This window comes from Lepisma saccharinum, chromosome 30 (assembly GCF_977018435.1).
Source record: "Lepisma saccharinum chromosome 30, izLepSacc3.1, whole genome shotgun sequence".
Taxonomy (NCBI): Eukaryota; Metazoa; Arthropoda; class Insecta; order Zygentoma; family Lepismatidae; genus Lepisma; species Lepisma saccharinum.
The window spans coordinates 5,076,474-5,101,813 of NC_139258.1; the positions used below are offsets into that span (position 1 = coordinate 5,076,474).

The 25,340-nt window shown below is 38.9% G+C and overlaps 1 protein-coding gene across 2 annotated transcripts in view; it reads left to right on the forward strand.

The window, feature by feature from the left end:
- The window catches only part of LOC145981873 (man(5)GlcNAc(2)-PP-dolichol translocation protein RFT1), a 64,758-nt gene that overhangs the window by 34,603 nt on the left and 4,815 nt on the right, over positions 1 to 25,340 (forward strand). For both annotated transcript variants that reach the window (XM_083115333.1, XM_083115334.1), the window contains exons 8-10: positions 169 to 297; positions 17,826 to 17,946; positions 24,708 to 24,864. In XM_083115333.1, coding sequence (XP_082971459.1) covers positions 169 to 297; positions 17,826 to 17,946; positions 24,708 to 24,854 — 397 coding nt within the window. In that variant the 3' untranslated portion in view covers positions 24,855 to 24,864. The remainder of the gene's footprint in view (positions 1 to 168; positions 298 to 17,825; positions 17,947 to 24,707; positions 24,865 to 25,340) is intronic.

Consider the following 25,340-nt stretch of genomic DNA (forward strand, 5'->3'; position numbering starts at 1 on the left):
CCAATTATTACATGCAGATTCATGATTAGTTTACAATTAGTGAGTAGGCGAAATTTCATAGAAATTGGAGAGTGGTCCGGTATTGTAAACTCGTTACAATTGTAGATACCTGATTGTAACTTTATTTTACAGTGCTGTATCATGTAATAGTGCAATTGTATTTTTCAGCTACAATTACATCATGGTTCTTCTGTCTGTCGTGTTCCTTGCTGTGTCATGGGGACTGACTAAGTTGCTTGGAGGAGTTGGATTTATTTTGGCCAATTGCTGCAACATGTTAGCTAGAATAGCTCACAGGTAATCACATGTTGTTTTGTTAGTACTGGAGTGAATTTCAATGCTATTACTATACACTGTCCCAGCTAACTGTGGAGCAAGGCTGTGCATAGCATCAGAGAAGCGAAGGAAATCGAGTGGCCAGAGCAAAGCAATACACGCTGCTGGGAAGTCTGGTAACTGCAGTTGCTTTCCCTCACTCCACGCAATTGTCTTCTCAAGTGTTCATTGGTGGAGCCGTCTCGCGTCACTACTTGCGCAGAGACTTCTTCTCGTTCGCCTGCTCCACAGTTAGCTGAGACAGAGTATAGCCTCATATTTGTGGTGAATAAAACATCAAGATTTCGGTGCAAAAACTGGGCACATTTCGGTATCAAAAGCAGTAAAAAAATAGGATATTGGTGTTAAAGTAGTGAAAAAAACCTAACTTTAGTTTAAAAACTACACTTACTACACAAAATAAATATTTCCCTACTAATAGAATATTTATGTAGTTATCAGAGTAATAAGGTTTTTTTTGCTTCTCAAATATTAACAGCAGAATTAATCAGTTTTCTGTGTTTTGCGTAACGTGCAGGATAAGTCATACTTCATCAAGTGTCACGTCTGTATGTAACTTTAATTTCATGATTAAGTGTTTATTTGCATTTTGCAGTTCATTTCACATCATTTTGTGACAATACATGGTAGATAATGCACCTCACACCCTTCAAAAACATGCATAATTAACATTACAGTGTGTTATTTCGTGTTTTCGTCGGAAACTAAATCTGCATGCCTCTAGCTATTACTATAATCTGGTGAATGCTAAACAAGATAACAAGTAATGTGTAGTATACTGAAGCGGCGTTACACCAAAACACTTGGCGTAACTTTTTCAAGTCCAGGAGTGTGTTGATCTCGTGTTGGTGAAAGAATGAAGTCTCTTCATAGCTCATGGACACAAACCTGTATTATAATAACGGATATTGTACACAAGGACACAGGTTATACAACGATGAAGTACCACCACTTGTGGTCACGCCACGCTCGCTCACACACACACGAAGACACTGAGTTCAGTCCTATTACGTCATGCATTTGACGCGTACTTCACGTGGCAGTTCCACACTGCCATCTAGCAAGCAACTCTAACATCATTTTTTAATTATAATTATATTACAGTACTGAACATATACCAAAACTATTGCTGTGTATCAGAGGTATATAGAAATTCAAGATTACACAATATGTGGTTCAACCCAAAAGTTCGAGAACTAGGCTCAATAGTTCCTTACCATGATGACTTCAAAACACCAGTACACAACCACTACTGCTACCTGCAGGCAATCATGTGAAACTTATGAATACCCTCTTCCTCAACAGTACGTTGTTCGATGTGTTTTAGCAAACGGTTACCGAGTTAAATGACTTCGAAGTCAGATGATTCTTTTTGAAACACTGTGTATTATATCCTAGTTGTGCTGTCTGTGTGGTCGCAGAATAAATTGGTCACAAGTGTGTGAAATTAAATTAATAAATTTGTGTAGTTGTTTTTAGGAAGGTAAAAGAAACTAAAGGAGGACTAAAATTAAATAGTGTGACTCAGTTGTTAGCATATGCAGATGATGTAGACTTATTAGGGGATGATATAAATACAATTAAGAATAATGCTAAAATATTTTTCAAAACTGCTAAAGAGATAGGTTTGGAAGTTAACAAAGAGAAAACTAAATATATGCTTACAGGCCAAAACCAAGTGTTAGGTAAAAATCAAAATCTAATTATTGATAACAACTCGTTTGAACCAGTTTCCAAATTCAAATACTTAGGAGTAATATTAACAAATGAAAATTATATTAAAGAGGAAATAAAAAGTAGGCTTAATTCAGGAAATGCATGTTACTTCTCTCTTCATAAACTTTTGTCTTCTCGTTTAATATCTAAGAAACTAAAAGTTAAAATATACAAAACAGTAATATTGCCTGTAGTATTATATGGGTGTGAAACTTGGTCCCTTACATTGAAAGAAGAACATAAATTGAGAGTATTTAAAAATAAGATCCTCAGGAAAATATTTGGACCTAAAAGGGACGAGGAGACAGGTGAGTGGAGAAGGTTACATAATTTAGAACTACATACAGTCAACTCTCGATACGACCTTTCACGGTTCCCGGGAAAAGGGTCGTTATTTCGAAGGGGTCGTTATTGGAATTTGCACCAATTTTTAGCTTCAACGGAGCTGAAATGGACACGAAGATTCGTAGGAGACAGTAACACAATTTATCCTGCATAGTTATACAACCTGTAATGCACAGGACGCGTGTCGTGAGAAGGAAAATAGAACACGAAAACGTTTAAAAAGAAGAAAGGATTTTAAATAATGTTATTTTCTTTTAATTGTACACAGTCGTTGCTCTTCCCCACAATTCTAGTTCATGAGAAACTAGTTTGCAATGAGATATACGAAAAGGAAAACAATCGTTTATTGCAAGCGAAACTCGAAGAATCTTGACACCAGTTACACTGATGCCAGCAAAAGTCAGGAGATAATCGGGCAGAATGAATGTTGGATTTTATATGGGTCTACTAGAGCATTGTACAGGATTAAATGGTAAGATAAAATCTCTTGGGAGACAAAACACAACCTTTCTTGGCACCAGGCCAAAAAAGCGGGGCTGTAAATTTCGTTCTGGTTCGGCTGTGTAAAATACATGGTCAAAAAAAGTCGCTCTTTCTTTCCTTCAACCAACTTCATATTCATCCCCCTCCCCCCCCCCCCCCCCAATTTAAGTGATCAGGGCAAACTATTCCCTGACTTGCATCGAAATCCTGCCTGAAAAAGGAAACACGCTAGTACATACAGTATGTTTTTTTTTTTTGTTTGTTTGTTTGTCCCTGCCAATTCCCCTAAGGTTGTGTACTATTATATTTCAGTTATGTAGATCACACTTTAAATTACATACAGGTATCCAGTGTCAATTAGCGCAACAGCATAAACTGAACTCTAAACAAGTTTTGACACTTTCGCAAGTTCATTTTTCCGCGCAAAATTTATTTGCGATCGATTTCACCACCCGTCTGGAAGTGTCGTCTTCTCTTGCTGCAGGCGGCATGGTTCCTTCTTCCGTGAAAGGCAGAAAGTAAAAGGCTCGCATCAACTAGCATCGCCATGAACACAAGCAGAAGATGATGGAACCACCCCACCGCAAGATAAGAGTTTTTCATTCATTCATTCATTGTTTTCTGCCTAATTGGCAGGTTTTTCACTGCAATCTCCAGCTTTCCCTGTTCTCTGCCTTACGCTTCGTAATAGCATACGACCCAGTTAATTTAATATCATCCATAAGCTGATATCTCTTTCTTCCACGGACTTTTCTTCCTTCAACCATTCCCTCCAAGGCATCTCTTAGCAGGCAGTTTCTTCTTAGACAGTGTCCTAACCAGTTTCTTTTCCTCTTCTTGATGGTCTCCAGTATAGATCTTTTTTCACCAACTCTTTTCAGTACGGCTTCGTTTCTTACCTTGTCTGTACATTTTACACGCTCCATTTTTCGCCATGTCCACATTTCAAAAGCTTCGAGTCGTTTCTCTTCATTTCTTCTCAACGTCCAGGTTTCTGCACCATATAGTGCTACACTCCACACAAAACATTTCACTAATCTCTTCCTTAGACCTATGTCCATGGGTCCACAAAAAACATTTTTTCTTCTATTGAAAGCTTCTTTTGCTATTGCGATTCTCATTTTCACTTCTTGGTTGCAGCTCATGTCACTGCTTATAGTGCATCCGAGGTACTTGAAGCTATCCACTTGCTGGATTCTTTCACTGTTTGCTCTCACATTAATATTCCTTGGTTTCCGTCCTATAACCATTGCCTTTGTCTTCTTTACATTAATCTTCATTCCATACTGCTCACAGCTGCTGTTTAACTCTTCTAACATACTATTTATGGTTATTTCATCCTCAGCGAATAATGCCATGTCATCAGCAAATCTTATGCAGTTTATTCTTCTTCCTCCCAATTTGACACCTCCTGTGCCCTGGAAACAAGTTTTCACTATATCTTCTAAATAGATATTAAACAAAGTAGGCGATAGGCAGCATCCTTGTCGTACTCCTCTTCCAATTTCACAGCCTTCTGTCATTTCGTCTCCTGTTCTCACTTTAACTCGTTGATTCATGTATAAGTTGCTTAGAAGTCTTCTCTCTTTCCAATCTACACCAATTTTCTTCAGAATTTCTAAAAGTTTAACCCAATTCACTCTATCAAAGGCTTTCTCCAGGTCTACAAATACTACAAACACATTCTTTCCTTTCTCTAAATATCTTTCCCCAATGGTCCTCAGTAAACCAATTGCATCCCTTGTACCTCTTCCTTTCCTGAAACCAAACTGTTCTTCCTCTAACTCGCCACTGACCTTCGAGTATAGGCGTCTGTTCAGAATTCTTAGAAGAATTTTTGCCGAGTGAGATATCAAGCTGATTGTCCTGTACTCAGAACATTTTCTGGCATTGCTTTTCTTCTGCAGAGGTACCAAAACAGTCTCCGTGAAATCTTGTGGCCAATCCCCTTTCTCATAGATTTCATTGCATAAGTGCAGTATTTCTCTTTTTCCATCTCCCAGGCATTTGATAAGTTCAACAGGAATTTCATCAGTGCCCGTTGCTTTCCCATTCCTCATTTCTTTGAGTTCTTGCTCAAATTCTTCATTCAGGATATAGTATCCTTTCTCATCATCAGGCACGTCGTCTTCATTTTCTACATTCAGACTGTCTGGGCGATTCTCTTTCTGGTAGAGCTCTTCAACGTACTTTCCCCACACATTCGATATTCCTTTTTTGTCTGTGATTTCACATCCTTCCTCGTCTTCTATCATCCACATTGTTTTCCATTTCTTCTTTTGGAAGCCCAAGCAGTTTACTTCACGATACATCAAGTCATACCTTCCTCTTTTTTCCAGTAAGAGTTATGGTCTCTCTTTTTTTTTTTTTTTCAGAAAGCTGGAGAAGAGCAGAAGAAACTGGCTTGTCTTTTAACTCCTCGCTTTGTGTACGATGTTCGAATTTCTCGAATTTCGTAATCATCAAAGCAAAACAGTCTTGTGAAGCTGCAGATTCAAAACAATGCCGTTTTTCTTCTGGATGAGTCATTGTGATTATTACCGTAGTTGATAAGGGCAAGCGATGTTTGCCACCTAGACAAAACACTGGCACCGGGCAGTAGCAGTCTGGCTGAAAAGGAAGAGAGGGGGAAACAGGTGGTTGAACGAGTTTTAAAGGACATCGCACTGCACGTGTTGAAGAAGAGAAGTCTTATCAGTAAAGTGCTAATTTTCGAAGCAAGCTGCAGAAGGGGAAAAAAAAGAAGGGTGGATCGAGCAGTGCTTAACGTATTCCCATGCTGTCAATGAACACACGAGCAATGTTTCAGACGCAGAACTTGAATAAAAACCAGCACGTGCCTTATACTGTATACGCATAAATACGGTATATATGTAGTACTTTTTTTCTCTGTGTATCAAATTTTTACCTTTTTCAAACATTTTCACTAAGTGAGCAAACTTGAAGTCTGCAATTATTGCAGTTGCGACGAAAATCAAAAGCAACATAATCGTCCAATAAGTCAGTCCAGATGATACCTTTAATGGAGGCCATGGATGCATAATTCTTCCTCCTTACATGTATATATTTTTACCATGTCAAAAGTCGCATTAACAAACCAATAATTAAATATTGCTAGATAGTGAAACGGACAAAAAACACGTAATTTTATAAACATAGAACATCAATAAGTCTACTCGTCATTGGCAATATTCAGGCTTATTTTTATCAATTGTCAGTAAACAAGTCAGTCCAAGCGAATGGTGGGATGAGACCTTTAATGGAGGCCATAGATGCATAATTCTACCTCCTTATACGTACATATATGTTAACCATGTAAAATATTGCATTACGAAAACAAAACAATAAATATTGCTAGAAAATTAAACAGACAAAAACACGTCTACTCACCATTGGCAATATTCGGGCTTATTTCCATCAATTGTCAGTTTGTCCTTGATCAAATTCACTGGTCCCCCCCCCCCCACACACACACTGCTTCCCCCTCCCCACTACTTTCTGAAGAAGTCCATTATCGATGTCTGTTTCTTCTTAGACTGTTCTGCAAAGTCTTTCACTTTGTAAAAGTGAGACCACATCTCTTCACTGGCGCCACTGTGTTTCAGTATGCGTTCATACACATCCCCCGCTTTGAGAATTTCTTTGATGGTGGGGACATCTTCAGGCTCTTCAATTTCTTCCTCCCCCTCTTCATCGCTAGATTCCTGCTGCCCTCCGACTATATCCGCATCATCGAGGGTGCCCCAGACAGCAATGTCATTGTCCGCTGTTATGTACTGCTCGTACGTGCAGCCTGGGGCCAAACTCTGCCAAGTTTCTTCGTTGCATGGATGAGAGAAAGTCGGGGGGACAGATGCAGGTGCTGTGGATTGGGCAGGCTGGGGCTCCGCATCCACTGGCGGCAGGCTGTCTGAGTCTTTGGCGGCAGCAGAAGACACACCGACGGCAGGTTCTTTGTCAACTCGTGGGACAAAGTGGGCGTGTCGGAAACATTTTGTAATAACTTCAGGCCTCACAGCCCTCCAACTGGCGACGATTCCTCCCATGGCCCTGAACACGTCCCACTTCTTGACTTCCTGGCCCATGTCAAGTTTCCACATCATACCCTGCACAAGCATCTCACGGTACTTCACCTTCACTTGTTGGATTATCCCCTGGTCCAGAGGCTGAAGCACGCTGGTGGTGTTCTTTGGTAAGATAACCAGCTCGATGTTCCGGAGATTGTCGAGAGAACGATGTGCAGGGCAATTGTCGACGAAGAGCACGACTTTCCTGTTTGCCGCACCCATCCTCGAGTCGAAACCTCGAAGCCACCTCGTAAAAACCCCCGAGGTCATCCATGCCTTCTTATTAAAGTCATAATCACAAGGCAGGATGTTGCCCTTGAAACCTCGGGGTTTCTTGAACTTTCCGATCAAGAGGGGCTTCATTTTATCGCTGCCATCCATGTTGCAGCACAGAAGGACGGTGAGACGCTCTTTACTCCTCTTCGCACCCTTGCACTTATCCCCTTTCACGGCAAGAGTGCGATCTGGCATCAGATTGTAAAATATCCACAGCTCGTCAGCGTTGTACACATCTTGAGGCGGATAGCAGTTGAGGATGTTTTGTACCAACGGCAGCCACTCACTCACCGATTTCGGATCGACCGATGCACTTTCGCCGACGACTTTGTGGCTGGATATTCCGTGACGCACTTTGAAACGCTCCAGCCACCCACTTGAACATTTAAAGTTATCTATCCCCAACTTCAGGGCAAAGTCGTCGGCCTTCTTCTGCATCATTGGTCCATTAATAGGTATATTTTGAGCTCTATGCTGGCCAAACCACTCCAGCATAGCCTTTTCCAGGTTTTCAAATTTTTCGATTTAACATTGTGACCTTCCTTCTGCACTGCGTTCACGATTTCATCTCTCATTTTGAGAATCGTGAAAAGCGTCGACTTCGGAATACCATGCCGCCGCGCAGTCTCTGTCTTTGTGATTTTCTTTTCGTCCACTTCCTGAATGATCTCGTACTTCTTGATAAGCGTCACGAATGTCCTCTTTCCACTCATTTTGCCGAAATCCGTAATAAATAGCGTGGGTCGTCAAAAATCATTCACAAAATCAAATCCAAAAATACAAACAAATCGAAATATAAAAAAGCGTAAGTCGTCAAAATAGCCGTAATCAAAACAAAGAGAAATCCAAAATCGTAATCCAAAACACAATGCACAAATCCAAGACGTAATAGTACAAGCACAAAGAGAGGGTAGCGTATCCAAGAGCAAGCGAAATCACAATGGCAAAACAAGCCTGGCGCGTAAGTAGCGACCGTCGCTGAGCTTGGGGGAGGGGATGACAGAGGTCAAGTGCTATTGGATATCACTCAAGCGTGGTGTGGTGGTGTCTATTTTTAGATCAGGCCTACTTACGACCCGCAGAGCGCTCGTGAAGGAAAATGCAACACAGCGAATAAAATGAGTGCAAGAAACGTATTTTTCGGCCGATTTCCTTGAATTTTTCAACTTTTTTTTTTTTTCACGGTTCCCGGGAAAAGGGTCGTTACTTCGGGAGGGTCATTATACCCGGGGTCGTAGAATCGAGAGTTGACTGTAATTTGTATTCATGTCCAGATATTATTAGAATAATTAAATCAAGAAGACTTAGGTGGGCAGGCCATGTGGCACGAATGGGAGAGAAAAGATGAGTTTACAGGATTCTTGTTGGGAAACCTGATGGTAAGAGACCTGTGGGAAGGCCAAGACGAAGATTGAGGGATAACGTTGAGATGGACCTAAAGGAAATCGGTAGGGATGGAAAAGAGTATATAGATCTTGCTCAGGATAGGGACAGATGGAAGGCCTGTGTTGCTGCAGCCATGAACCTTCGGGTTTAAGAAGGCTAGAGAGTTTGTTAGTTAGTGTGTAGTTGTTTTGAATCTGCTGTACGAATCATGTTTATATGGAAATTAGTCTGAACCACAGAGAAGGAAAATAAAGCGGAAGGAGAACAGAGAACGTTTGTGCCACGGAACCTGGAATTCTTCTAATAGAGAGCTTTTCTGTCTGTCCAGACACACACTATATACGCCCCTGTTTAGTACCCATCAATACAATAAAGCAGAGAGATGGAATGAGGTATTTCTTTCTCAGACTGAACTTTCGTCAAGGCTTTTGACCCCCTTAATCATGTCTATGGGATCAAGTGGGCTTCACAACATTTTCGTCATTTTTGAAGATAGCGCCTCCTTCACACACTTGCACCAGCGAAGAGCAGTGGCTTCTTGTCCTCTGGAAGCTTAAAACTTATGAAAATTCAATATCTCTATGCATGATTACCACACCATCAAGTTTATGAATGGCGAGAAGAGTATGACAGTGGCTTCAGCTCACAGGCAGGTGTGTGGAAAGACCTTCGCAGTGGCTCATAAGTGACTGTGCGTGGATCCCAAACATTCTTCTGAGTTATACTGGCACTAACTCAAGACTTGAAAATATATGTGAATCAGCCTCGGGCCTTTGCTAAAATTCAGCAAACTTGTGTCACTCTACATGCAGAAATCTACTAGATAAAAAACTAAAGCAAATTATGGAAAGCCAGTGAGTGATAGTCACACAGTCTTGACACTGAAAATTATTAAGCTGTGAAATCTCGGCTCAGTGATAGAGTGCACTGAGCATTGAGTCACAATCTCAACACCAAAGGATACAAACTAGTCCTGGCAGGGGAAATGCTGTTTTTAAATAACTAGGGATGTTCCGAAGCTGAAAAATTTACCGATGCCGATGTACTCGCTGATAATTTTTGGAACGGATTCCGATACATAAGATTATTCATCAGAAATGGGATGTTATTTTCAGCATGACAAAAATAAATTTGCTAAGTATGTTTCTATTGCATACCATATGAATATACATATATATTCTCAAGAGATGCAAATGCACATTTGCCTCAAAAAAAAATGTTATGTGAACCTTTAAGAAGAACATGGATTCTCAAGAGATTTAACATTAGTACGCAAGCAGTTCTTTGAAATGCAAAAAGGAATTCCTGTTCTTAATGTTGTAAATTTAATGCTGGCAGATTCAACTTCAGAAACATGACTTTTTGAAACACTTCTAAAAGTAACCTACTTCTCTTATCGCAAATCTGTCCAGCAACACTAAATACTGATGCAGCAGGTATGCCCAAGTAAAGTGTCTTTCATTAAGAGTGATACGTTTTAAAATTTGAAAAAAATAGAAACCACTCAATGTATCAATGTAAATTGTGCTTTATTTTGAAGCTTAGACATTGCAATTATGTTCTGAACAAAATATCGTTCAAATGTTTACCATGGCTTTGAACACACTGACGCACACGATGGCTTCAATTGCTAATCACTCTATCCAACATTAGTGGCGTTATGTCTGCGATTGCCTGACGAATGTTTGCCTCCAAATGTTCCAAAGTTTGTGGCTTGTCAGCATAGACCTGGGCTTTGATGTAGCCCCAAAGAAAAAATTCATGGGTGTTAAATCACATGACCGTGGCGGCCAATTCACACAACCACTTCTTGAGATGATCCGGTCGCCAAACTTATCCCTCAGCAAATCGAGCGTAGCATCAACTGTGTGGCACGTAGCGCCATCCTACTGGAACCACATGTTTTCAATATCTATGGTCTCAAGTTCTGGCCACAGAAATTCACGTAACATGAATCTGTAGCGTTTGCCATTGACGGCAACGGTTCGTCTCTCATCATCTCGAAAGAAATAAGGTCCAATGACGCCGCCACGCCATAAACCGCACCACACAGTGAGTTTTTCTGAATGCAATGGCACCTCATGGACCGACCGCATGTGGGTTCTTCTCGCTCCAATAACTACAATTTTGTGTATTGACGAAGCCACTAAGACAAAAATGTGCCTCGTCTGAGAAGATGATTTTTCCACAGAAATCAGGATCAGCTTCCAACTGCTGTACGGCCCAATCAGCAAACTCACGACGCAATCTGTGATCGTTTGGCTTCAACTCTTGAGTCAATACAACTTTGTACGGATGCAGGCCCAAATCCTTTTGCAAGATTCGCCAAGTTGATGTCTCAGATAGCCGCAACCGTTGAGATCGTATTGGCACTGACACATTCGGCTCTTCCTCAATTCTGGCCGCTACTGCTGCGATATTGTCCTCACTTCATACTTGACGTTGTCTTCTTGGTTGGTTCTGGTCGTGTAGAGTGAAATCCCGCTCAAACTTGGCAACAGTGCGGCGTATAGCCTGAATAGAGAAACTGTGATGGCGACCCAATTCTCTGGTGAACAAACGATGAGCATCCACAACTGAGCTGCCACTTTGGTAAAAAATTTTAATGATTTCTAAACGTTCAGGAAGCGTGAGTCGCTGCATGATGAAACTGCAAATTGTGCTGAATATTTTCACACCTGGATGCACACAAAAAAATATATTAGAAACTGGAAATTACAATTTTAAAAAGTATCACTCTTAATGAAAAACCCTTTAGTTTCTTACCACTTGCTTCAGGTTTGGATACTCACTTTTGAATTTCCAATACAACAGCGGATCCTGGTCACATGGAATAGTAGGTTCAGCAATACACTGTTTTATTTCTGATTTTGAGGTAGGTTGATCCTCTGAATGAGAGTTTGCAATGATTTTATTACAAAAACTCTATGAATGATGAAGAATCATAACCTAATTTTCAATAAATCTTACAAAAGTAAAATATAAAACTTAGAAAGTAAATTCTAGTATTTTCTGGACCGGTTTCAATATTGGATTTTTGCCAATGCTGATATGTCAATTTCTGCCTATTTTCATACTTGTAATCTGCTTTGGCACATCCCTTAAATAACCCTCCATTGAATTTATCTCCTTATCAGTGGCATAGCAAGGGGTGGGCGACTGCCTGGGGCCTCGAGTCTCATGGGATTGAGAAAAATTAATGGAAATGGGTAATCTTTGCAGACAATAAAATTAAAACATTCTGTTCTATCTGGCTACAAATTCTAGTTTAACGTTATCATTTGAATGAATATGCCAAATCAGAGGCGTAACATACGGGTGAGCGGAGCCCTAAGCCTACAGGCCCGAAAAAAAGGAAAAAATATTGAGGTATTTCCCATGTGAAACATTTAAGCAAAAATTTTATCTGCCATTGTCTGAGACATTTACATACTACAAATTTTGAAATGAGAAAACAAAGACTCATTGAAAATAATGCAGGTTATATTTCAAGATTCATAGTGTGAATTTCTGATATTTTTTTTTTTTTAAAAAAAAGTTTATCATATTTAACGATAGTACAGTTATGTCTTAGTGCCTGAAGAACATCTTTAAAAACGTATTATGACTACTACTTTGGTTTAAAAACATTCCGTTAAGTGTGTTACAAGACGTACCACTGCAAAGTGTAAATTTCTCTGACATATTAGTAGATATAATTTTCGTCAGTAATTTATTATTGCTTTGGGGCATACACATTTCATTTTTGATGGAAACATGAAATATGAAATAACATATTGTAATGTTAATTTTTAATGTTTCTGAAAGGTGTGAGGTGCATTTTCCTACCCTGTCTTGTCACAAAATGATGTGAAATTAACTGCAAAATGCGAAATAGACTCTCTATACACAAAATTTAGAGTTTATTTACCGACGCAACACTTTCTGAAGTTTGAATTACCCTGCGAATTAGGCAATTCATGGAAAATTGATTAATTCTGCTGTAAATATGTGAGAAGCAAGAATGGACCCATTTGTACAGGAATAAACTTAATACTGTGGTAACTACATAAATGTGCTATTAGAAGGGTTATGTTTTATTTTGTAATAAGTGCAGGTTTTAAATCAAATTTTTGATTATGTTCACAATTTTAAAACCAAAGTGTCATTTTATTTACTGCTTTTGAACCTGAAATTTGACTGTTTTTGTACCGAAATTTTGCTTTTTTATTTACCAAAAATATGTGCCTCTAATTATTACTATTAATATTTGAATATGATAATTTATTACCTTAGATTTTCTATGGATTCAAATTGAGATTTCAAATTTAGAAAACAGAAAGGGGGGCCTCACATTCTAATCTCGCCCAGTGCCTTGCAATATGTTCCTAAGCCACTGCTCATGATCATTCGTTTTCATTGTTGAAATTTCTAAAAAGTAACATGAAAGTAACACTAAATATGTAAGAAAAAAAAAACAATGTTAGGTGTTGCTATGACCGATTAGCTGAAAATCTGATATGAAGAAAATTAAACCTAATGTTTATTTTTCATGTAGTGGACTTTAGAAAATAATGACAGGCCATATCATAAAACACCATTTAGTAGGCATGAACCAATATGATATTTAACTGATCACACAATTGATAGAAAAAGTTATATATTACTTGTAAACACTATTACAAGATTACAACATTGATGTAGATGTAACACAGGAAATGATGCTCTTATTTCACTGTAGAGAAGCACACAATGTCTTCTGTGAGTAATTTTCGCTAGACAGTATCTGATCCAGTGTTAGAAGACTACTTTGAAGTGATGTATAACACATGAACAGTATTTCAAGATTGTAAAATTCAAGTAGGTACATATAATGTGTGATATTATACAGGAAATGATGTATTTAATTGACTAGAGAAGCACACAGTGTCTTCCATGAATAGTTTTCGCTAGACAGTATCTGATCCTGTGATAAAAGAAGACCTTGAAGTGATCTAGTACTTATGAACAGTATTTCAAGATTATAAAATTCAAGTAGGTACATATGATGTGTGTTATGCAGGAAATGATGCATTTAATTGACTAGAGAGGCACACAGTGTCTTCTGTGAATAGTTTTCGCTAGACAGTATCTGATCCTGTGTTAGAAGAAGACTTTGAAATGATGTATGACACATGAACAGTATTTCAAGAGTGTAAAATTCAAGTAGGTACATATAATGTGTGATATTATGCAGGAAATGATGCATTTAATTGACTAGAGAGGCACACAGTGTCTTCTGTGAATAGTTTTTGCTAGACAGTATCTGATCCTATGTTAGAAGAAGACTTTGAAATGATGTATGACACATGAACAGTATTTCAAGATTGTAAAATTCAAGTAGGTACGTATGATGTGTGATATTATGCAGGAAATGATGCATTTAATTGACTAGAGAGGCACACAGTGTCTTCTGTGAATAGTTTTTGCTAGACAGTATCTGATCCTGTGTTAGAAGAAGACTTTGAAGTGATGTATAACACATGAACAGTATTTCAAGATTGTAAAATTCAAGTAGGTACATATAATGTGTGATATTATACAGGAAATGATGTATTTAATTGACTAGAGAAGCACACAGTGTCTTCCATGAATAGTTTTCGCTAGACAGTATCTGATCCTGTGATAAAAGAAGACCTTGAAGTGATCTAGTACTTATGAACAGTATTTCAAGATTATAAAATTCAAGTAGGTACATATGATGTGTGTTATGCAGGAAATGATGCATTTAATTGACTAGAGAGGCACACAGTGTCTTCTGTGAATAGTTTTCGCTAGACAGTATCTGATCCTGTGTTAGAAGAAGACTTTGAAATGATGTATGACACATGAACAGTATTTCAAGAGTGTAAAATTCAAGTAGGTACATATAATGTGTGATATTATGCAGGAAATGATGCATTTAATTGACTAGAGAGGCACACAGTGTCTTCTGTGAATAGTTTTTGCTAGACAGTATCTGATCCTGTGTTAGAAGAAGACTTTGAAATGATGTATGACACATGAACAGTATTTCAAGAGTGTAAAATTCAAGTAGGTACATATAATGTGTGATATTATGCAGGAAATGATGCATTTAATTGACTAGAGAAGCACACAGTGTCTTCCATGAATAGTTTTCGCTAGACAGTATCTGATCCTGTGATAAAAGAAGACCTTGAAGTGATCTAGTACTTATGAACAGTATTTCAAGATTATAAAATTTAAGTAGGTACATATGATGTGTGATATGCAGGAAATGATGCATTTAATTGACTAGAGGGGCACACAGTGTATTCTGTGAATAGTTTTCGCTAGACAGTATCTGATCCTGTTAGAAGAAGACTTTGAAATGATGTATGACACATGAACAGTATTTCAAGATTGTAAAATTCAAGTAGGTACATATGATCAGTGGCGAAGCTCCTATGAGCCTTTTGAGGCTTAGCCTACCCAAAAAAATGTTGAAATTAAAATGTTCTAGTACCCTGTAACAATCAAAGTTCGTTAAAACGAATTAAACTATGTAATCCGAACGTTTGGTTCTGACGACCTTTCCAGATACCTCGCCAGTCAGGCCAGAAAGAGAGCGCGCGTTCAGGCCGAACTGTGAGGCTTTTGACGAAAAGCCTCGAGTTAAAAGGCAGGTACAGCATGAGCTCTGGGTAGGTGGAAGGGGAGTGTAAGGGGAGGGGACTGCCGATTCGCTGGGTGAAAGCGGCTAGCCTCAGAACCAACCTGTTGTGCTTCTAGTCTTCTTGTGCAAAGTGCATTGTCGTTCACGCGCTGCATTGTTGAATGTTAATTTACTTCAAGTGCATGCGCGCGTGTGTTTGTGTGTGTGTCACATAGTGTATTTATGTTATAAAAATATAATACTGTGAAATTATGTGTTGAAAACTCTTAAAATGATTTGCAATAAAATAAATGTAAGTGAACAAGACTTTGTGGCTCTCAGATGCTTAACCTACGAAATCTTGGACACACTGACTGTACAACTGGAAATACGTTTTGGAGATCTTGAAAAGATAAAATTTGTTGAATTGGTAGACCAAAATAGCTTTGGGGGATATAAACTACATTTTCCTGTGATGAAATTAAATAACCGTCTGTCCACATATCCATTTTTCAACAAAGAACGATTAGAAAAAATGATTTAAAGAATATCTATGCTGATGAAGAAAAGCATTTACCTCCTGCAGACCTTCTAAAATTCATAGTTAGCAATGATCTTCAAACAATCTACAAAGAAGTAACACAACTTATCAACTTGGTCTGGACATTCCCTGTTACAACAGCTTCCTCCGAAACAAGTATGAGCACCCTCAAGAGAGTAAAAAATTATCTCCGTAATTCAATGAAAAATGAAAGATTAAGTTGTCTCGGTACAATAGCCATTGAAAAAAACTGGTTAAAGAACTTTCTATTGATCAAGGCTTCAAGGAAAGAGTAATTGATACTTTTGCAACCAACAAGAATCGACTCATGGACCTGCTGTATAAAAAAAATAAGCAGATTTTTCAGCCTACCCAGTATTTACGTCTTAGCTTCGCCACTGCATATGATGTGTGATATTATGCAGGAAATGATGCATTTAATTGACTAGAGAGGCACACAGTGTCTTCTGTGAATAGTTTTCGCTAGACAGTATCTGATCCTGTGTTAGAAGAAGACTTTGAAATGATGTATGACACATGAACAGTATTTCAAGATTGTAAAATTCAAGTAGGTGCATATGATGTGTGATATTATGCAGGAAATGATGCATTTAATTGACTAGAGAGGCACACAGTGTCTTCTGTGAATAGTTTTCGCTAGACAGTATCTGATCCTGTGATAAAAGAAGACCTTGAAGTGATCTAGTACTTATGAACAGTATTTCAAGATTATAAAATTCAAGTAGGTACATATGATGTGTGATATGCAGGAAATGATGCATTTAATTGACTAGAGAGGCACACAGTGTCTTCTGTGAATAGTTTTTGCTAGACTGTATCTGATCCTATGTTAGAAGAAGACTTTGAAATTATGTATGACACATGAACAGTATTTCAAGATTGTAAAATTCAAGTAGGTACATATGATGTGTGATATTATGCAGGAAATGATGCATTTAATTGACTAGAGAGGCACACAGTGTCTTCTGTGAATAGTTTTTGCTAGACAGTATCTGATCCTGTGATAAAAGAAGACCTTGAAGTGATCTAGTACTTATGAACAGTATTTCAAGATTATAAAATTCAAGTAGGTACATATGATGTGTGATATGCAGGAAATGATGCATTTAATTGACTAGAGAGGCACACAGTGTCTTCTGTGAATAGTTTTTGCTAGACAGTATCTGATCCTATGTTAGAAGAAGACTTTGAAATGATGTATGACACATGAACAGTATTTCAAGATTGTAAAATTCAAGTAGGTACGTATGATGTGTGATATTATGCAGGAAATGATGCATTTAATTGACTAGAGAGGCACACAGTGTCTTCTGTGAATAGTTTTTGCTAGACAGTATCTGATCCTGTGTTAGAAGAAGACTTTGAAATGATGTATGACACATGAACAGTATTTCAAGATTGTAAAATTCAAGTAGGTACATATAATGTGTGATATTATGCAGGAAATGATGCATTTAATTGACTAGAGAGGCACACAGTGTCTTCTGTGAATAGTTTTCGCTAGACAGTATCTGATCCTGTGTTAGAAGAAGACTTTGAAATGATGTATGACACATGAACAGTATTTCAAGATTGTAAAATTCAAGTAGGTACATATGATGTGTGATATTATGCAGGAAATGATGCATTTAATTGACTAGAGAGGCACACAGTGTCTTCTGTGAATAGTTTTCGCTAGACAGTATCTGATCCTGTGATAAAAGAAGACCTTGAAGTGATCTAGTACTTATGAACAGTATTTCAAGATTATAAAATTCAAGTAGGTACATATGATGTGTGATATGCAGGAAATGATGCATTTAATTGACTAGAGAGGCACAAAGTGTCTTCTGTGAATAGTTTTCGCTAGACAGTATCTGATCCTGTGATAGGGAGAAGAGTCAGGGTGTTCTGCTTGAAGTGAACTTTTCACCCCCAAATTGCCACACATGAATTTATTTCAGTTTTAAACATTGAGCAAAACGTACAGTGCAAGTTCTAGTGTTAGATTAACCATTATACTTTGTTGAACAATGCTCTTAGTTATCTTGTTTCTTTGCAGTGTCCATTTCATACATACCCAGTTCCAGGGAACACCATACAAGCCACTCAGAGGCCTGATGCCTGGCCCCTTGTTGCTTACGGCATTGCTGGTAGGAGGAATCTTCACTGCCGTGTCTGAGGTATGTGCCATTGTATACTAATAACTGTGGTGGGTGAACTTGTGGCGGTGGGGGAGAGTACTAGTTTATGCTTTCCAGAGATGTACATGAAAAAAAAGAGAAGCTAGAAGGATGGATAAACTAAGCTAAGCGTCAGGTCAAGTTTGCAGCAGGTTTTTGCATATGTAGATCCAAACGTGCACGCAGAATATAGTTCTGCTGAAGCAGGTTCCATTCCGACACAACTGCACACTTGCAATTTAATGTGTAATATACAGACAAAATAATATATCCATTATCAGGCATGGACTTGACGGTTGGAATCACTGCGCAGACGAACTTGGATCCACAGATTCGCCAACTGGAGTGTGTATTGCGCTGAAGAAGTGCAGACGTTCAAGAGCGAGTCAGGCGAGACTGAATACGTTGCAGAGTGCATGGAATTCGTGATACCAGTGTTGCTCATCCCACTATTTTAACGCGATTTACTGTGATTCATTGCTAATCGTGCTATACAGCTGCGAGAATGGCTGAATCGAGGTCTCCTGTTCAGTGCTTGGCTTTGCCCGAGTCAGAGTGTTATTTTGAGCATCATCCAAAGGAAAAAGCTCTTCAAAATCAAACAAGATGTTTTAAATCCATATTCCTTCTTAAGGCAACAAGACCAAAATAAAACAGGGCGTGACGTGATTTGCCGTCAATGTGTGTGGGAGCGTGCAAGTCCTTATGGCTTTTCAACAGTTATGTAATTTTACGTCTTTTAATCCAACACCTTTTAACCTAATCCTGGACTTGTCCACCTAACAAAGGGTGCGTTCCGAAAGTCTTAAGGAAACTAATGCATTCAACGAAAATAACTTGGCTCGTGAATCTGGTGAAACCAGTTATTTTACAGACTTATGGGACACTCTAGGCGAAAGCGCAGGCGCAGCGTTTTGTTTAGAGAAAGTTTCCGCATGGCGTCAGCCGAAGGAATGTCCTTATGGCAAAAATAATTCTACTATGGACACTGTTACTCATTTGAATCACATTCTAAGAAAGGTGAAGCCATACTCATCTTGTGCACGTTGCTTCATATCTGTCTCTGTTAAAATTATAATACATTTTCCGAACAAGTGCAGTTTGAATCCATCAGTACGTGCTTTGTCTGCAAGGAGCAGACGATTCTCACGGAACAAACCAGCCTCCTGGCCCGTGTGTTTGATGAATCTCGTTCTTGCACGAAACGCATGGAATGTGACTTTTGGGACAGCATAATGAAACTCACGAAATGCATGGAAGCACTTATGGGACAGCCAGTTACTATAACTCGTTTAACGCGTTAAACTCGTGCGACATTCGGAACGGGCCCAAAGTATTTTATGTGCTGATAAAAAAGAAACCTGAAGAAGCAGAGTGTAGCTCTACGAAACGTCGTTTACAAGATTGTCTTAACGATACTCACTCATGTAAGGGTTTATTATATATTTTTTTCTTTAATTATCATAAAGTGAGTAAACGCACTATCTTAAAATGTATATCCTTGATCTTATGCATTGCACGAAACAAATCGTACCAGAGGCAGTCTTTCGGGAGCAAGTTGCTTGTATATGTGCAAATGGTAACAGGTGCCCAGGATGTGTCCTTTGCCCATCCATACCTTCAGATGAATTGTTCAATTACTACAAGTACTGTGCTATGAAAATGAGATTAACTGTAACAATTATCTTTTTGATATATTTATATACATATTTTTTAAATGTATCTATTGCGAACAAGACTACTTGCTGATTTACCCGAATAAGTGGGTCAAGAACTCTCACTAGACATGCGGTTCCATTTGCTTAAAATCTGCCAGGTTTAGCGAGTTCTCGCTAAAGTTTGCAACTATGTAGTGCATACCTTTTCAAGTCCCCCTATACATGCCTCATATGCTGCACTGTGGTGCCGAATGAAAGAAGTATTGCAGCTTACATCACTGAACATCTTCAGGGTATAGTGGCAAAAAACCTTTAGCTGTCAGTTTGATGCAACACACACAGCTATAGTGTTCAAAGCCCTCCATTGAACACCATGGGAGTCAGTGTTACCAACCATTTAGAAAAGTTATCAGATGTGAAAGAAGTCTTGTCAGAGTAACTTGTGTGTATATGCTCGTTCTTCAAAGTATTTTTTCAAATAAGTGTGTGTGTGTGTGTGTGCGTGTGTGTGTGTGTGTGCGTGTGCGTGTGCGTGTGTGCGCGCGCGCGCATTTAATATGTATGTAATATAAAATATATACATGAGTAGGGAGCAGAAGTTGATGACCTAAAAAATATAGGTATATGACCTATAGACTAAAAAAATGGAAAAATGCAAAAAATGACCATTAAATTTATTAGTTTCAGGTTAAGAATTGAAATGAAAAGAAAATTAAACAAAATGCAATCTTGCATTAAAAAAAGGCATCAAATGATACCACATACACATTCAATTAAAATATGCAACGAGGATTTCCAATGGAAACAACCAAATAATTTTAAAACAATTTTATGAAAAAGTCGTATACACTGAATGAATTGGTGTAAAATGCATTAATTTCAAAGTTTGCCCCAGACGGACACCTGGTGGTTTCCCCCGACACAACAAAGACTGTCACCAGTTCAGCATTTCTTTCGCTCGTAAATTGCAATCGTGCCAGATATATATAGGTCTATGTTCACCTTGCTGAAAAGATTCTAGAATATTACCAAAATGAAAGAAGTGACAAATATGACGAACAATAAGAGGGCAATTCGGAAAAAAACCTCAGTTTGGTTATCAATGACATACATTCGTAGATACAGAACTTGTATTATATACATTTGAAACTTAAAACATGACATTACTTTTCAACATAATCACCATTCAAATTGAAGCACTTGTCATAACGTTTTACAAGGTTTGAAATTCCTTCTGCAAAAAAATGTGCCGCCTGGGAATGAAGCCACCTGCTAACAGCATCGTGAAGCACATTGTCATTGTCGAAGCGGTGCGATGCAAGCCACTGTTTCATGTGCCTGAAGAGGTGGTAGTCGCTCGGTGCCAAATCTGGGCTATAGGGAGGATGACCAAAAACATCCCAGTGGAACTGCTCCAAAAGTTCTTGAGTACGTCCAGCAGTGTGCGGGTGAGCGTTATCGTGAACCAACACCACACCGGAAGTCAGCATGCCCCGACGCTTGTTCTGGATGGCTCGTCTGAGTTGTCGTAATGTTTCACAGTAGACTTCTGAAGTGATGGTCGATCCACGCTCCATGAACTTCACTAACAGTACACCTTTCACATCCCAGAAGACTGTTGCCATAACCTTTCTGGCAGACAATGTTCGCCGAGCCTTTTTGGGTTTCTTTGGTGAGTGCGTATGTCCCCACTCCATTGATTGCTGTTTGGTTTCAGAGTTCACGTACGACACCCAGGTCTCATCGCCAGTCACAATTCTGTTAAGGAATTGTTCTCCTTCTTCGACATAACGCGACAGAAAGTCCAAAGTAGAGCCCATTCTGTTTTTTTTGTGCTCCTCCGAAAGGAGTTTTGGAACCCAACGAGCACAGAACTTGTGGTACCCCAACTTTTCTGTCACCACCTCGTACAAAACAGTCCGAGAAAGTTGGGGAAAGCGCAGAGAAAGTTCCGATATCGTGAACCGACGGGTTTCACGGACAGTTTTGTCAATTTCCTCCATGAGTTCGTTGCCGACTACAGATGGGCGCCCACTTCTTGCCGCATCGTGCACGTCGGTTCGTCCATCTTTAAACATGCGACACCATTCACGTACGACACTGTCACTCATCACGTTTGGTCCGTAAACATCACACAGTTCGCGATGAATTGCAGCCGCCGAAAGATTTTTCGCACACAGAAATCGAATTACGGCATGCACTTCACATTTGGCGGGCTTTGCTATTGGAACGTTCATTTTCAATTGTTGTAACGGACGAGTGAACTGCAACACAACCTTCTCCTTCCACTGCTCACTGTCTACTGGACTACTGCACATACTGCCACAGGACTGACGTTGCTCTTCCCGGACATTTCTCGCGCATGCGCAAACGGAGGTTTTTTTCCGAATTGCCCTCGTACATCGAATATTGCAAAACATGCCGAAAATCAGGGAAAATGACCTAAACCCTGAAAATTGGCAAAAAAATGCAAAATAATGCACTTTTAAAATTATCTTTTTTGGGTTCTAGACGAAGTGTAATATTGTGTGTATTTAATGGACATCGTGTCCGAAATGTCAGAAAAAATATGACAGTTCATCAACTTCCGCTCCCTATACATGAGTGTTCATGTGCTCATGCAAACATTATCAGATGATGCGCCTGGTTAAGCAATGAAATATGAAACTTAAAACTGTTGATTAAACATAACTATAATTAAAATACTTTCCCAGATTTGTAGCTATAACTGAACAATTTTGTGTCATGGGTGGGACAGATGAAACACTGCCTCTTCACTTAATAAGAATAGTTTTTTAATTTCTGTGAATTGTCAAATGATGAAAAATAAATTATTTAAGACAAAGATAAGGTAAATGACCATATTCTAGTGGAGTTGAAGGCGAAATGAAACAGTTATAAGAGAAATTGATTGTTGTTTGGTGTCACGGGTGAGACATTATATAAAGTAAGAGTAAATAAAAATGTTAAAATAAACTAACAATATGTGAAATAGCTTCTACCTCGTAACTTATTTATGTATGTGGTGCATTTAAAAATAAGGGCAGATTGATTGTATCAAAGAAGAAAAGAAGTTTAGCAACACCATCTTAGTGGTTACAAGCACATACATATCTACTTCATTTCTCAACATAGTCACGATAATTTTCCAAGATATTTTGGTACCGTCGAATAAGCTTTGCAGAAAATAGACTCTGCAGAAAAGTTCGCCGCCAATCCAACACTGCCGTTTTCAACACACCAGTTTTAGCAAACCATTGACATGCAAGTCACTTTTTGAGGTGCAGCAGGACGTGGTAGTCAGTAGCTGCAAGGTACAGATTATACGGGGAGTGATCAAAAAGTTCCCATTCCAACCTCTCAATCGTCTGGACAACAGTGTGTGGTCTAGCGTTGTCGTGGATAAGAACAGTTCCTGAAATCAGCATTCCTTGTCAGTTTTGTATGGACATCCAAGTTTTGATACCATTTCACAGTACACCTGTGAGACGATTGTTTTCTCCCGTTCCATGAAATCCAGTAAAAACACACCATATTCATCCCAGAACACAGTTGTTATAACTTTTCATGCAGATGGAGTTTGCTTGAACATTTTCGCCTTTTGTCAGTTTTAATGTCCAATACCATTGCCCTACTCTTCCTGCACTCATTACATTCGGACCATACACTTCCCACAATTCTCCGTGAATTTCGGCTGCATTTGGCGTTAAGAAATTGAATCACGGACCGTACTTGTCAACAAGTGGGATTGTTTATTCGTGCAGACATTTTAAAGCACTCTAACTTGCACGATAACCAACAGCTGACTAGCAAAAATATGATTGCTGGGTCGACAATGGACCACCTGATGTTTTTGCGCAGGCACGATTCGATCACTGTTGCCAGTCACTTTTTATAAATAATCAGTCGTTTCTGTTGAAATGCACTTCTTATAATTAGGGCTTGGAAGTTGAGGAAAAATCCTTTTTTTTTTCCTAGTGTTTAAAGATGAGGCCCAACATAATATATGTTCATTTTGGGTCATTGTAGGCCAGAAAAAGGTGGGTTTTATTTGTCCTTTTTTGCCTTTTTCAGCATTTTTTTGGCTTATTGGTCCTTTTTTAGCCTATTTTTAGGTCTTAACGGCTTTTTTTTGCAACTTCACCTTCTTTAAACTATGTTTTTAGTGCCCATTCTCAATTCGAATCAACATCAGTTCATCACCTCTTAAACATCCTTTCTGTAGTAAAGAAATAAATATATTTGAACCATCCCTGAAACGAGAGGAAAACATTTTTGGACGACTGAAGCAGGTACGGTACAAGGTCCTTTAACCATAACTTGTCTGGAAGGTCGCGCTGTATGTGGCAACTTTCTCTTGTTTTGAAGCTTTCAGCACGGTGTATACGACCAGACGGCATGTGCCTGAAAAGATCTCAAGTCAGATAAGGAGGTGCCACACAAAGGTAAAAAGGTAAAGTGCTCCCCTGTGCATAACACCATGCCATGAAGGCGTATAGGGGGTGGGGGGTAACGCCCCACACTTTCTTGATCGGGTCGTGAGTGTGGGTGATATGATCAGCATCACGCCCCTGACCGCCTTTACCCCCCAGGTACCCATGTTTTTCGACGCTGGGGCCGCTTCCATCGGTAGGAAAGTTCCCGGATTTGAACCGGCCAGGGATCGAACCCTCATTAAATATGTAATTAGAACTGAAGTTATTAATTAATTTTGATCACAATTATACTTCCTTTTTCAGTTATTAGGTCTTTTTTGTCAATTTATAGGTTTTTAACTTCCGAGCCCTCCATATAATACTCGAATGTGTATCCAAATGAGAAGTGTAGATTGTTTGCTCAGAACATAGGATGAAGTTACAGCATTGCATTTAATTTTAAAAACTGATCAGGGGCACTTTGACATGGAACTAGTTTAGAAATATGTCTCCCCCAATGGTGTAGTGGTAGCATTGTCACCTTGTAATGAAGGTGTCCTGAGTTCAGTCCTCATCACACACACACACACTGCCCAGTGATTCAGATCTAACTTTAAACTGTAGCTGAGCTTATCTGAATATAAACTTGTGTAGCTTCTGTAATTTATGCTTTTTCATTTATTTCCAGGCACATGTTTATCCACGGTCAAAGATCAGCCATTTACTTCTTGGTGCTGTATGCTTCTTAATTGTTGTTGCAACATGCTTGTATGAAGAGAAGAAGCTGGTTCAGTTTGCAGTAAGCAAGTGGAAAGAGAGGCGGAAGGAAAAATAAAGAATTCTAGGTAAGCAAGGGTTCTTTTATTGCAAGGGCAATATATTCTGTAACTACCCAATTCAATAGTCTTATGTAGCCACAAAACTATTTTGAACATCTAGACAACAGCAAAGGCAAACAACATGAAGATTCACATAAATGCTCTAGAACATTGGTTCTCAACCTTCCGGGACCCACCTTGAAGTTTATTACACTTCCTGGGAACCATAAGCATGGGTGCCGGCAAAATTACTTATAGGGGTGTGCACCCAGTTTATAATCTTATTTCTGCTAACATCGAGTACTTTAAGAAGCCCTCTTTTGTGCTAGCTTAAACAAACTACACATACTTCATTGTAGAAAAGTAAATATGTAATTTAAAAGACTAATTTACTCTAGTCTAACATCTGACTAAACACCTGTTATGTTTTACCAAGATGTCTGTAAAAAGTAATGGTAGTGCGCGAATACAGGTTGAATTTAAATTGTTGAAACAATATGTGT